The 12250-nt window shown below is 60.8% G+C and overlaps 1 protein-coding gene across 2 annotated transcripts in view; it reads right to left on the bottom strand.

The window, feature by feature from the left end:
* TMEM104 (transmembrane protein 104) overlaps positions 1–12250 on the bottom strand; it is a 57594-nt gene continuing 45344 nt past the window's right edge. For both annotated transcript variants that reach the window (XM_030837565.2, XM_030837566.2), the window contains exon 10: positions 1–2781. In XM_030837565.2, coding sequence (XP_030693425.2) covers positions 2021–2781 — 761 coding nt within the window. In that variant the 3' untranslated portion in view covers positions 1–2020. The remainder of the gene's footprint in view (positions 2782–12250) is intronic.

The following is a 12250-nucleotide window of genomic DNA, read 5'->3' as shown; positions in this document are numbered from 1 at the left end:
TTGGAACCTGAGGCGGCGGGATGATTTAATTTGCTTTGTCCTTAAGCAAGAGGGAATGTAATTACAGAAGGGTAAGTACAGATGTTTTAATTTTCAGCAAACATTCCGGCAGCTTCGGGCGGGGGTCCGTGCCACGGGGATCCGTGCCACGGGGGGCGGAGCCTCGTGGAGGCCCCCAGCCCCGCCCACCCCGCAAGGCCTCCTGGGAAGCAGCCACGATGGCAAATGCGGAAGAGGCGTCCTTCTTTCACGAGGGTGGAAAAATAACAATACGCCGGATGAGCTGTGAGAACTGAAGATGTGCGGCAAAAGAGAGACAGCAGATCGCGGCCGATTATGACACGGGACTCTCACAGGCCGGGGCTGCCAGGGGGCCATAGGGGAGGGCTGGGGCTGCCTGCGGACTCCCCGTGTTCTTGCAAATCCCATGTCCCCCTGCCCTGAGACCACCGTGGGCCCCAGGAGACCTGGCGTCCTCGCTCTGTCCAAAGTTCGATGACGGTGAGATGCAGGGGGGAGGCTGCAAGGGGTTCCCTGGAGAGCGGAGCAAGGCACTGAAATCAGCGGAGGGAGGGGGAAGGGCCGAGACCCCACCCCAGAGGCTGCTCCTGGCCCAGCTGCTGTGGGCTCCAGGACAAGTGGGATTAGGCCCAGGGCCGGGGCCACACGAGGGAGGGTCAGGAGGAGCCTCCAGGCCCTGACGCAGGAGAAGGCACATTGAAAATGCAGAGTTCTTTAGGGTCGCATGTGTCTCCGAGGAAGGTGGCCCAGCAGGTGCATGCACGATTGTTGGGGGGGAGGGGAGCACGTGGAGCTGGTGACGTGCCCGGGAACCTGGCTCTCCTTCCATGGGAATGGTGGCCGGGGCCCCGTCTCACCCCACAGCGCCCAAGGGACATGGAGAGCGTGGACGCTGAGCGCGCACAGCTCGGCTCCAAAGGGAGCCGCCGTTAGTGCTGGAGCGGGGGCAGGGCCGGGCGCTCCCGCAGCTGCGCTTTACTCAGAAGGAAATGTAGATGGTTAGGGTTTTGCTAGAGTCTGTGTATGGGTTCTAAGGGTTTTTTCTGTAAGGTAAGAGCTTCTGCTCCATGTGCTGGGGGGCAGGCCCGACCTCTCTCACAGGGTGGGAACTACGGGCTCCATGCCCGGGGTGCTCCCATGCCACTGTGGTGACAGCTGGGGGTAGCTCCCCTCTGGTGGCCCTTGTACGCTGCTCCCCCCCGCCCCCCCCGCAGGAAGCCCGAGGCTCCCTTTCAGGGGTCGAGAGCTCTGGGCTTTAAACCCCGTGCGTGGGCTGCTGTGCCCGTGCGGAAAGGCTGCTCCCACCCGCTGCTCTGGAGTCATCATGGGCTCCGAAGCCCAGGACAGGAGCTGGCGCCCACAGCAGGGCCCTCCCAGCTCTGGTCTGGGGACCCTGGTGCCAAGTAGCACTTATGGTCCTTGTTGTCAGCTGGCCAGGCACTCCCCTAGGAGAGGCACTCGGCACCTCCAGGCCCGGTGGGAAGGTGAGCGCTGCCAGGCCCAGTGGAGAGGAGGGGTAGGGCCTGGGGTTGCCCTAATGGAGATTTCCCAGGCAAGGATGCGGGAGGGACTGGGAGAGCGGGGTAAGGGGTGGGGGGGACACGTGTCTGGCATAAATAGTGGCAGTGCCAGCACTGCGTCTCCACCCTTCCGGGGGAAGAGCCCGCCCTGGTGGTGGAGTGTGTGAAAGCAGAGGGCTCTATCCCAGTAACCAGTCCTAGAATCTAGGAGCAGCCGTGTGCCCGGTTGTGGGACTCGGCTGGCTGGGGGCAGCCCCAGCAGGAGGACCTGGAGGAGGGTGACCCCGGCAAGTGAGGCGAGGTGCAGACTGTGCGGAATCCTGGGTGGGGGAGCCCCCCAGCTGGAGGCGTGGAGGGTACCCTCCAAGAGCCCGGGCCTTGCCTGCCCCACGGACACCTGGGAGGCAACTAGCCCTTGGCTCTGCCAGCGGGGAGGGCGGGGGGGCCCCACCCCTCTCGTCACCAGACTTGTCCTGCCATCAGAGCTTAGTCTCGCTGAGGACGATGTTGGCGGTGACAAAGAAGAAGCAGGAGAAAGCCCAGAGCAGCACAAAGCCCACCCAGAAGGTGCGGCGGAAAGGGGACCCGTGCTTGTTGACGGTCCCGTAGCCGAAGGCCAGCTGGGTGTCCTTGCGGCAGAGGTACACCAAGAAGGCGGGGATGACGTACTGGATGCCCGTGCCCGCGTAGGCCCCCGTGATGCCCACCAGGGACTCCAGGTCGTGTGTGCAGAAGGCCACCAGCACAGGGGGCAGCAGGGTGATGGTGGGGAACACCACGTGGTCCACCACCCAGGGGTATGTGCCCCCCTCTCGGTGGAAAAGCGTCTTCCAGTTGTTGCGCAGGGTCACGGCGATGATGGGGAAGTTGGTGCTGATGGTGAAGACGGGGAAGAGGCCCAGGAAGAAGCGCACGGCGGCCAGGCCCACGACGTCGCAGCGCGCAAAGTTGAGGGTGTACATGTCCAGGAGGCTGTCACCGCGGAAGCAGAAGATGGCGGTGAAGGAGAGAAGGCCGTAGAAAGCCAGGATCAGCACGTAGTCCAGGAAGACCAGGCGTGTGAGGTGGCGCTTGGAGGAGATGGGGGTGATGAGGGACGGCAGGGAGTGCTGGCTCATGAAGGAGTAGATGCACACGCCGAACAGGTTCCGGACGCCGGAGAAGTCGGCCAGCGGCGGGCGCCCCTCCCCACGCCCATGCGCGATGCGCACCAGGGCCAGCACGATCATGATGGCGAAAGCTGGAAACAGGACGGGAGTGAGCCAGGGAAGGAGGGGCAGCCCTACCTGGGCCAGCCTCTGGTCTGGGGGCGCCTGCCGAGGGACCCGAGCCCCATGAAGAGAACCTGCGGGTTCTGCTAGAGTCTGTGGATGGGTTCTAAGGGTTAAATTCCTGTGGCCGTGAGGGTCACACTCTGGGGCAGGTCAGCAGTGGCCGCTGCTGCTGGGGACATGCCGTGCACGCCCCACGCCAGCAGGTGAGGGAAGGTGTCTGGGGGTGAGGGCCGGGCATGATGGGGGCTGCGCGGGGAGATGGGCAGTGGAGCCCCCTGCTGTCTTCTCAGAGGAGCGCAGGCTCCTGGCCAGGCGCTTCCCGGCTCCCTTCCCGGCCCCAGGGGTCTGGGGGTTGGGGGGCTTCCTGCCAGCTTCCTGACTCTCCTTTGGTTTCAAGAATGTGTGTCTGAGGAGGAGGGGCGGAGGCACGGAGCACTTGGGAGGAGGTGTCCTCCTGGGCCAGGGCATCTGCCAGGGACAGCTAAGGGGCGGCAGTGAAGAGTGCGGGCAGCCCTGAGCGGAGGCAGGCACCCAGGGGCCAACACCGGGAAGGAAGGTACCTGGGCTCACTCGAGGGAAGAAATGGCACCAAAGCTCAAGGATCGTGGGAGCTGAGTCCAAGGCTGGAGGCCAAGGGCATGTGGCTCTGTTCTCCTGGGCCTGGTGGCACAGGTAGGAGGCACAGAAGTACAGGGAGTAACTCTGAGCTGGCTTTGCTGCAGAAGCGGTAGGGGACCCACGATCTATCTGTTCAGAGCAAAGAGAGCTCCAGGCCGGCTGCACCTCTTACAGCGGCCCTCCTGTGGGTCTCATGCCCAGAGCCGGGCTTCCCAGCCGCTGCTCCCAGCAGACAGACATACTTCCAGATCCAGCAGCCTCTCTCTGAGTCTCTGGCTTCTTGCATCTGTTATCCAGATCTCCCAGAACTGCCACCCTTAGCCACTCGGCACACGCAGGGACCACCGGTGTCCCTGTCTCCAGTGTTGGAGTCCATAAACCGCTGCTGTCTCTGTTCAGACCAGACCTGACAGCCCCTCCAGCCCGGGCCCCCATCGCTCAGGTAAAGCCCACGATGACACCTGACATTTCTCAGGGAGTGACGCAGGCGAGCGTGAAGGAACAGTGGCTGAAGAGACTGCCTGCCAGCCCACGGGAAGCTCAGGGCTCCTCCCGAGTGGGAGGCTGGGGGTCTCCCCACTGTCCCCTCGGGCCACGTCATGCCCTCCCCGCTCCCTGGAAGGAAGAGGCCTTTCTTCCAGGATTCACGGGAAGCCAGACCAATGTTTTCCCATAATGATACTCGGAAGTGGGCTCAACGGAAATGTCATCTGTTACTTTTCATCAGAGCTGCTGACACTGCTGGGGACAGGATCGGGGGAGGGGAGCCAGGGAACAGGCCTGTGAAAATTGCCAATAAAGACGATGATTTGTTTCTGGTGCTCTCATCCGACTCCGGCACTGCCGCTCCTGATTCCGAGGGCCCCACGACTGAGGGGCGTCACAAATCCCACCAGCTGTGGTCAGTCAAGGGGCAAGCGGTGACCCAGTCCCTCCCAGAGGAGCTGCCTCTGGCTGAACCCTCTCGGGCCTGGGACAGGACACCCCGTGAGGGCCTCCCTGTTTCCTCGGGGACACTCAGGACCCCGGCAGTCTGGCTCGTCACATTTCTCAGGGTGGGTGCAGGAGGGGTGTGCGGGCCAGAGATCTGTGTGGCAGAACCGCACCCAGGAAGTGCACTGGGGCAGGGTGTGAGGGCAGCACCCAGGGGAGACGGTGGACGGGGTGGAGGCGGAGTCCCCCGTGTGCCAGGCAGTCTGTCTTGGGCCGGAAAGGGTTACGAAGCAGAGCTGAGCGGGTGGGCCGCCTGCCGATTAGCTGTTCACGAGGCTGCAGCTGACACCTCCGCCAGCAGAGCTGGGCCACCAGGGCCGGGGCAAAGGGGGCAGCTGCTGTAAGACAAGAGCTCAATCCTGTCGTGCCACTAGCGGAGCGTCCCCCGGTGACCCGGCGCTACTCCTGGCCCAGGCCGAGGCCAGCGCGGACTGGCAAAGAGGCAAGTGGGGAAATCCTGTCTGTTGCTCGGCCACGGGGCCCCGGGTCTGGTGGGCGTGGAGGAGGCAGGGAGAAGTTGGCTGTTGGGACATGAGCTCATCACTGCTGCCTGCAGCTGGGATGCTGGCTGAGCTGATGCTTCTCTACTCATCGCCTCAGCCCTACATCTCCAAGAGGCCGTAAGGAACGCAGGCAGAAACTGGCTCGCTGACTTCAAGGCGAGCTGTCTGGCCAGCCCTGACCGGCAGCTCTGACCTTGAGGGAGGGGTCCTGGCGCCAGGGCTGCCCGGCCCTACCCTCTGGACCACAGTCCTCTGCTCCCGGCCCTTCCCTCCACGCATTGCCGGGGAAGCAGAGTTCAACAGCCATCTCCTAGACTGATCGTCCCGTCCCCGGGAGGTAGCTGCTCCAAAAACTCATTAGGTCTGATGATAAATCAAGACGAAATGAGGATGACAGGTTGTGAGCGACAAATGCGGCCAGGAAGTTCGGCGGGGAGCAGGGCTCTCAGTGCACACAGGATGCCCAGGGCTCGGGCGCGGCCACTGGCAGCTCGCGCCACCTGGTCGCGGCCGTGTGGGAGGCGGGGGTGGCCGCTTGGGAGAGGGGGACAGGGCGCGAGCGGTCCTGACGTCTGGGTGAGCAGGCCTCACGGTTCCCCGAGGGCAGGGCGGGCTGAGCTTCTCTCTGAGCCTCACGGGCTGTGCTCAGGGAGCCCACGTGACGGACAGGGTAGCAGTCCGCATCCACCCGCATCCTGCACAGGAGTCATGCTCCAAGGGGTGAGGAGGTGCAGCGAGCTGCCGGGGAGGATGCTGTGGGGGGAGAGGGGAGGGCCTGACACATGTCACACGAGGAGTGGCTGACGGCCTCGGAAGATGCAGCTGCCAGGTGACGTGGGGGATCAGGAGACCTCTTTTTTAATATCTGCGGTAAGAGCCCACGTAAGAACAGCTGCGCTTGTTTTGTGTGGCTCAAGGGGCTCACCAGGACCACTCATTCATTCGCTCATTCGTTCATTCAGCAAGGATGTACTGAGCCCACCGTGCAGATACTATTCTGGGCATCTGGGGATGGCGCTCTGAGCCAGCAGTTACGGTCCTGCAGGCAGTAAAACCCAGTCCAGGGGGCCACCGGGTGGAACTTACAGGACACAAATTACTACCACAGAAAGAACTGCCTAACAGCCACATGAGCTGCGGAGGGGCAGGGGGGCAGATGGGGAGATCCCTGTCTCGGGACGTCCAAGCCCAGGGAAGAAGACCTGGGGGTCACAGGGGAACCGGGCGCCAGAGCCAACTTGGAAGAACCTGTCTGCTGTCCCCCTCGCGGCGCAGGAGGGAAGGAGCAGCCCGATGAGGGTGGCGACAGGGGGTCGGGGCCCCGGGATTTCACCGCTTCCGCCCAGCATATCGACCCACCTGGAGCTGCTCTCCGCTCTCCCCACATGCGCTGCCTTGGGAGGGAGGGAGGGAGACAGGAGGGGAGGCAAGTCCTAATCTCGGTACAAATCCTGAGCCCTGAGGGCACTGCTTAGAGGAGACATCTTTCCCCCTCCTTTTCTGAGGAGGTCAGGTTAAAAGGAAAATCTACACCAGGAACGGCCCTCCAGCACAGGCACGTCCGGGGTGACAGTATCAGGATGGTGGCAGGTCAGTGGGGTCATGTCAGTACTAGCTTTCTGTCCTGGGGGCGTCAGCAGCCTCAAGGATGGAGGTCAAGGTCATATTTTATGTCAAGATGCATTCTCACGACATTTAACGAGTCATGCCTGAGTTCCCTTGCGTGGTCAGAGGAGAAGCACCGCTGTCCACGGAGGCCCCCTGCTCCTCCCCCCTTCTTTGTGAGCTGGAGTCAGATGAGGAGCCCCAGCTGGGAGCTGTCTTGCCTCACGGCTGTCTGTCTATCTGACCTCAGAGCCTCTCTCCTCTGCAGAGAGTTGGGCCGCTGAGCCGACACCCTCTGAACTCCTGCCAAAGGGTAAAGGTGGTCCAGACTTGTAAGGGGATGAGAGTGGAAAGACAGACGACCGCGAATCTGGACTGCTTCGGCCTCTCCTGGTTCCTCCCTTTGCTCTCCCGGACCCCCTCCACCCTGGGGCCTCGGCTGCATAAAGAGGTGAACTGGCCCAGACCTCACAGGAGTCGGAGCTGACTCGTTCTTGGGGCCAAGTGGAGATGGGCAGGGGTCTGAGGTCTGGGTCCGGGGCTCTGGGAGTCCAACCAGTGACCCCAGTATGCCTGTCTTGGGGCTGTGGGTTAAGGCAGAGATCGGAGTGGTCAGAAGCCAGTTCCAGCCTTCGTGCACTGGAACCCAGCCCTGGGTGGGTTGCGCTGGCGCTGGAGAGGGGAGAGTTCCTTCCGGGCCTCTGCCTTGGCCTCTGGGCTGTGGTGGGGCTCTCCCAAGCACTTGGAGTGGCGGTGAGGCTATGCAGAGCTCCGCCTTCCTTACAGAATTCTGGGGTCGGTGTGGGGCTGGCATGAGCCGGGCCACCTGCCTGAGCATCACGGGAGTTGGGGAGCTCGGGCCAAGACTCTCCCTGCCTGGAGGAGGGCAGGGCAGAGCTCTCCCAGGAGCCCCCTGCCCCGCGCCCCCCATTAGGCTGTCATGCTGACACTGTGATGATGGGACACGGGATCCCTCATGCTGGTTTTACCATTCCGCTCCTTCTCCAAGACTGGCTTTGCAATTATGCATGGGCTACCTCTGGGCATGCTGAGTGCCTCTGAGGGCCCTCCTAGCAGGGGGCAGTAAAACCCTCGAGCTCTGAAAGAGAAGCACGCGCGGCTGTGCTGTCCACCAGGGCAGCCATGAGCCACGTGAGGCTCCAGAGTGCCTGAATGCGGCCGGCCCAAAGCGAGCCTTGCTGAAGTCTAAAACGCACACCGGATTTCAGAGACTCAGCGTGAAAAAGGAAGGTAACCCAGCTCACTCATCATTTTCTCATATTGGTTCCATGTTGAAAAGGTATTTCTGATATCTTAGGTTGGATAAGCATATTATTAAAATTAATTAAATGTTCAGACGTGACTGCCACAAAATTTAAAAGTCCCCAGTTGGCTCGCATTATATTTTGATGGGGCAACGTGGGTTTACTGTGACCGTGTGCTCCGTGGCGGTGTGTGAGGGAAGCACCTGACCTGTTGGGAATCAGAAAGCTCTCTGCCCCCTGCCCCCAACCTTGGCCCAGGTCTCCTCACTGTAACCCTCGGTCACCTGCCCTGATTTGCATGAGACACTTGAAACCTAGGCCCGAGGTGTGATACTGGACCAGTCTTTAAAAAGCTAAAGGGAAAATAGGCTATCAGTTCCCCGGGCTGTGCCCACCAGGGCGACCTGCCCTACAGAGGGAAGGCACTGCTGGGTGGGGCTGGGCAAGTGGCCTGTGGTCCTGGGTCATCGAGTCAGAGGGACATTCTGGTGGGAGCTCGAGCTGGAACAGAGCTTCTCTGGAACACAGGAGGGCTCTGCCCAGTGGCCCGTGCCCGGCCCTCACCCCTGCTGTGTCCTCTGCAGGCCCTGGAAGGAACACAGCTGTCACGGAGGAGGGGGACACATGTTCACTAAGGCCAGATCCCTCATCCTTAATCCCTGAGGGCCCCGGAGCACACATATATGTGAAGCTGTGATTAACAGCCAACGGCGAAGCTGACGGACTCCTCCCAGTGGAGCCCCGGGCCCTCCCCACAAGCCAGCCCCGCAGCATGCCTCGCCTGGGTGGGCCTGCCTCCTGGGGAGCCGCCTGACCCCCTGAGCTCTGGACCGGCCCTGATGCTGACCCCAGACACCTTGCTGTTTTCGCAGCCCTGTAGGTGGCTCTGCTCTGACACGTGCGAGGTGAGGCCACCTGTCAAGGCGGCTGTCAGGAGGACGGCGCTCTCTTCTCCAAGAAGGGGCTCAACATGCCAGGGGTGATGCTAATGAATGGCCGTGGTGCCCATCCCGGCTCGGGCACTGGCGCTCCAGGCTGGGAGCTGGATCCGGGGGAGGATCCGGCACCAGCTTCCCTCTTCACCACCGCACTGTCCTCAGAGGCGCTGGGGCATGCATGTGTCTCTCCTTAGGCTGGGTCATCAGAGCTGGGCCAGGGCCTCCCGAGATTCAGGAGAGCTGGGAGGAACCGACAGGGTAACGTCAGCCTGAGCTGAGAACCACTGAAGACCAAGCAGTTGCTCGGCCCTAGAAGTGGGCGCAGGCGGCTGTGTAACCATTCCTTAAAGAACAGGACCGACTGTGAACAGAGAGCCATTGGGCAGGCCCACAAGACCCACAGGCCAGGGGTGTGAGTGGCAGCCCACCTCGTGAAGCTCTAACGCCTTGGAAAGAGCAGGAGAGAGGGAGAGAGGTGGCCGCTGCCCTTCTTCTAAACAAGCTTAAGTTCTCAAGTTACTCTGGGCTCAACTCCTGATTCTGCCACCGAACTGTGTGATCCCGGGGCAGTCACTTAACTTCTCAGTGCCCCTGTTCCGTCACCTTTAAAAAGGGGGATGCTCGTGGGTGCTGGGAGGATGGAATAAGCTAGTACAATAAAGAACAGGGGCAGGGCCTGGCCCGCAGCAGTCGCTCAGAAACGCGTCAGTCCCTTTTCTTGTCGCAAAAACCTGACTTCCCACCCGGAAAGCCCAGGCAAGCAGGAAAACTTGTCAATACCGAGTTCTCCCCTAATTCTCCTTTTGCTCCAAGGAGGGTACTGGGGTCATCCTCGTGACCCCAGCCGGGTGGAGCCGCAGCCATGACCCTTCCCTGCTGAGCGTCTCTGGCCCAGGGGTCAGCTAGTCTTTGGGGCTCTGGGGGTCAGGAGGACCCCGGGCAGGCTGCTCATATCTGCTCTGTGAATCAGAGACACCTCCTCTCCCTCCACTGAAGGCCACACAAGGCTAAGCTGTCCCCTCCACCTGTCATCTGGGGGGAGTCGGCACGTGCTCTCTGTAGGCGGCTGGGCGAGACCGGAAAGGAATTCTGTTCGGGTTCTTTGGTGCTCACGTTCACCCATCCTTCTTCTGTCATCACCCTCCCACCTGAGCACAGGCTGTGGTCGGGGTGGGGCCTCCTTTCATGCTCCGAGAAGACAGGACACACTCCATCTCTGGCTGGGAGGGGCTCCCTCTGGGGAGACGGGGAAGCTCCCCGTGCAGATGCACTCGGCTCCAGAAGCATCTTGGCCCTGGGTCGCATTTCACGTCAGGTCGATGAGCAATTTGGTAGCAATTCTGTGATTGCTACCCTTGCAAAAAAAGTCACCTGGGTTTCCACCGAAGGGAGGGAATTTAAAGCCAATCGGACTACCTTCCCAGGCAGGGTCACCCCCGTGGTTTCTGGAGGATTCTAGCTCTGTAGCTGCCATCGTCGTCATCATCATCATCATGGAGGCAGAAGAGAAGGATGTTTACATAATCAACTTACGGGACTGAGATTCTACTCCAGAAGGACTCAGGGCAAAGCCTCCCCGCCTCCAAGTGTGTCAGGAGGCGCAGGTCGTTGATAAAGGGCAGGTATTTGAGTCTCTGAAGCAATCAAGTCTCAAGTACGAGATCAAGAGTTCTGGCCTTTTCATCCTTCAACCATCCACACTCTCAAGGCACGGCAAGCGGCACCTGGGGCGGCAGGCTCTCGGTTCCTCATTCTTAAGCTGTCAGAGCCACAGCTCCATTTGTCATCGCTGGGAAAGCGCACCCGAGGGCCCTCTGGCTGCTGGTGGACTAATCTCCTTCCCAGAGACTGGAAATATAAAACTTCCACACCGTCACCTTTCCTGAAGGCCGCTCAGTCCTTTCTTAACCCTTTCTTCTTGCCACTGTCCCCCTCTTCTGATTCGTATGTCGAAGCCCTAATCCTCAATGCGACTGTATTTGGGGACAGGGCCTCTAGAGAGGCATTACAGGTTAGATGAAGTCGTAAGGGCGGACCCTAATCTGATGGGATACATGAGCTTTTAAGAAGAGAAAGAGACACCAGAGTACGTGCTCTCTCTCTGCACACACGGAGGAGAAGCCATGTGAGGACACGGTGAGAAGGTGGCCGTCTACAAGCCAGGGAGGGAGGCCTCACGGGAAACCAACCCTGACAGCACCTTGATCTTGGGCTTCTAGCCCCCAGCGCTGAAAAATTAAATTTCTGCTGTTTAAGCCACCCAGCCCATGGTATTTTACAGTAGCCTGAGCTAAGACAGCTGTTATGCAGTGGCTGGATGCCGAGAGAAAACAGGAAGGCGAGGAAGAGGAGAGGCAGTATTGTGACAGGGGCGTTGGGTTGCCCTGGTCTGAATGTAAACCCCGGAGCTCCAGGGTTGCCCTGGGCCACACTAGCTCTGTAGACCGATATGGCCGCCTGACCTGGCTGCCTGCCTGGGGTTCACCCTGGCTCGTGTGCAGCCTGATTCCGAGCAGAGGCGAAACTGTAACCATCAGTGTCCGTCAGACACCTCGCCCCGCGTGGGCCTCATCCTCCCTTCCCTTGCCAGAGTCCAGGCAGCTGGACTGCTAACCTCCTGGCGGAACAGGAGTCCCTGCCTGATGGCCGGGCCAGCACACATGTCAGCCACACGCAGAGCAGAGCCGCTGACAACAGAGGCCACTCAGAGGAGAGGTGCGGCCGGGAGAGCCACGGCCTCTGCTTGGGGCCCAGCGGAGCTCTCAGGTCAGTCCTGCCGCTAATGAAAGGGGTCACTTGGCGACACGTGGCTGGCCCTTCAGCAGACTTTGATTAGGTGTCCGCTCGACCCTGAAAGCCTTAAGACAGAACCCTCCAGTCCCTCTTCTTTCAACTGACCTTTGAGTCTGCAGAGAGGACTTTCAGAAAACCAAGAATAAAATAAGACTGAAATGAAACGTACATAAAAAGGTTTTCCTGGATTCCCTCCACTGGCTGTGTAACGAGGGAAAGACAGACCCTTAATGGCCCAGGAGAGCCCTGGACAGTAGCCCAGAGAGAGGGTAGGTAGGGCAGCAGCAAAGGCTCAGGACAAAGGCTGGCTGGAAGGTCAGAGGGGGGCCCATGTGCTACCGTCCTTAGGGAGCGGGGGTCCTTCCTGGCCCCCCGAGGAGCACCAGTTGAGAGTGAGGGGACAGCAGTGAGTGACCCTGAAGGAATTCAAACGCTGAGCTGGCTTGCTGAGCCAACAGGATGTGGGAACAGATGGCTCAGACGTAGAAGACCCCTGGCTGCTGGTGGTGAGAGATCAGAGCAGTCCCACCAGGAGACACTCAGCTGAGATCAGTCATAGATCTGCGGGGGAGGAGGCCACCCGGCCACAGATCATTCTGGGGACACGTAAAGCCTGAGCCCTTATGTTCCCAGGTGATGGTCTCCTCCTGGGGACCTTCTGCCACTCGGGCTACCACCACCGGGTCCCACCTCTCCCTGCTGGCTCCGTCTGGAAGACAA

The sequence above is a fragment of the Globicephala melas genome, chromosome 20 (assembly GCF_963455315.2).
Source record: "Globicephala melas chromosome 20, mGloMel1.2, whole genome shotgun sequence".
In the NCBI taxonomy this organism is placed as follows: domain Eukaryota; kingdom Metazoa; phylum Chordata; class Mammalia; order Artiodactyla; family Delphinidae; genus Globicephala; species Globicephala melas.
Note: the sequence above shows the minus strand (reverse complement) of the source record. Positions and strands in the feature narration are given on the sequence as shown.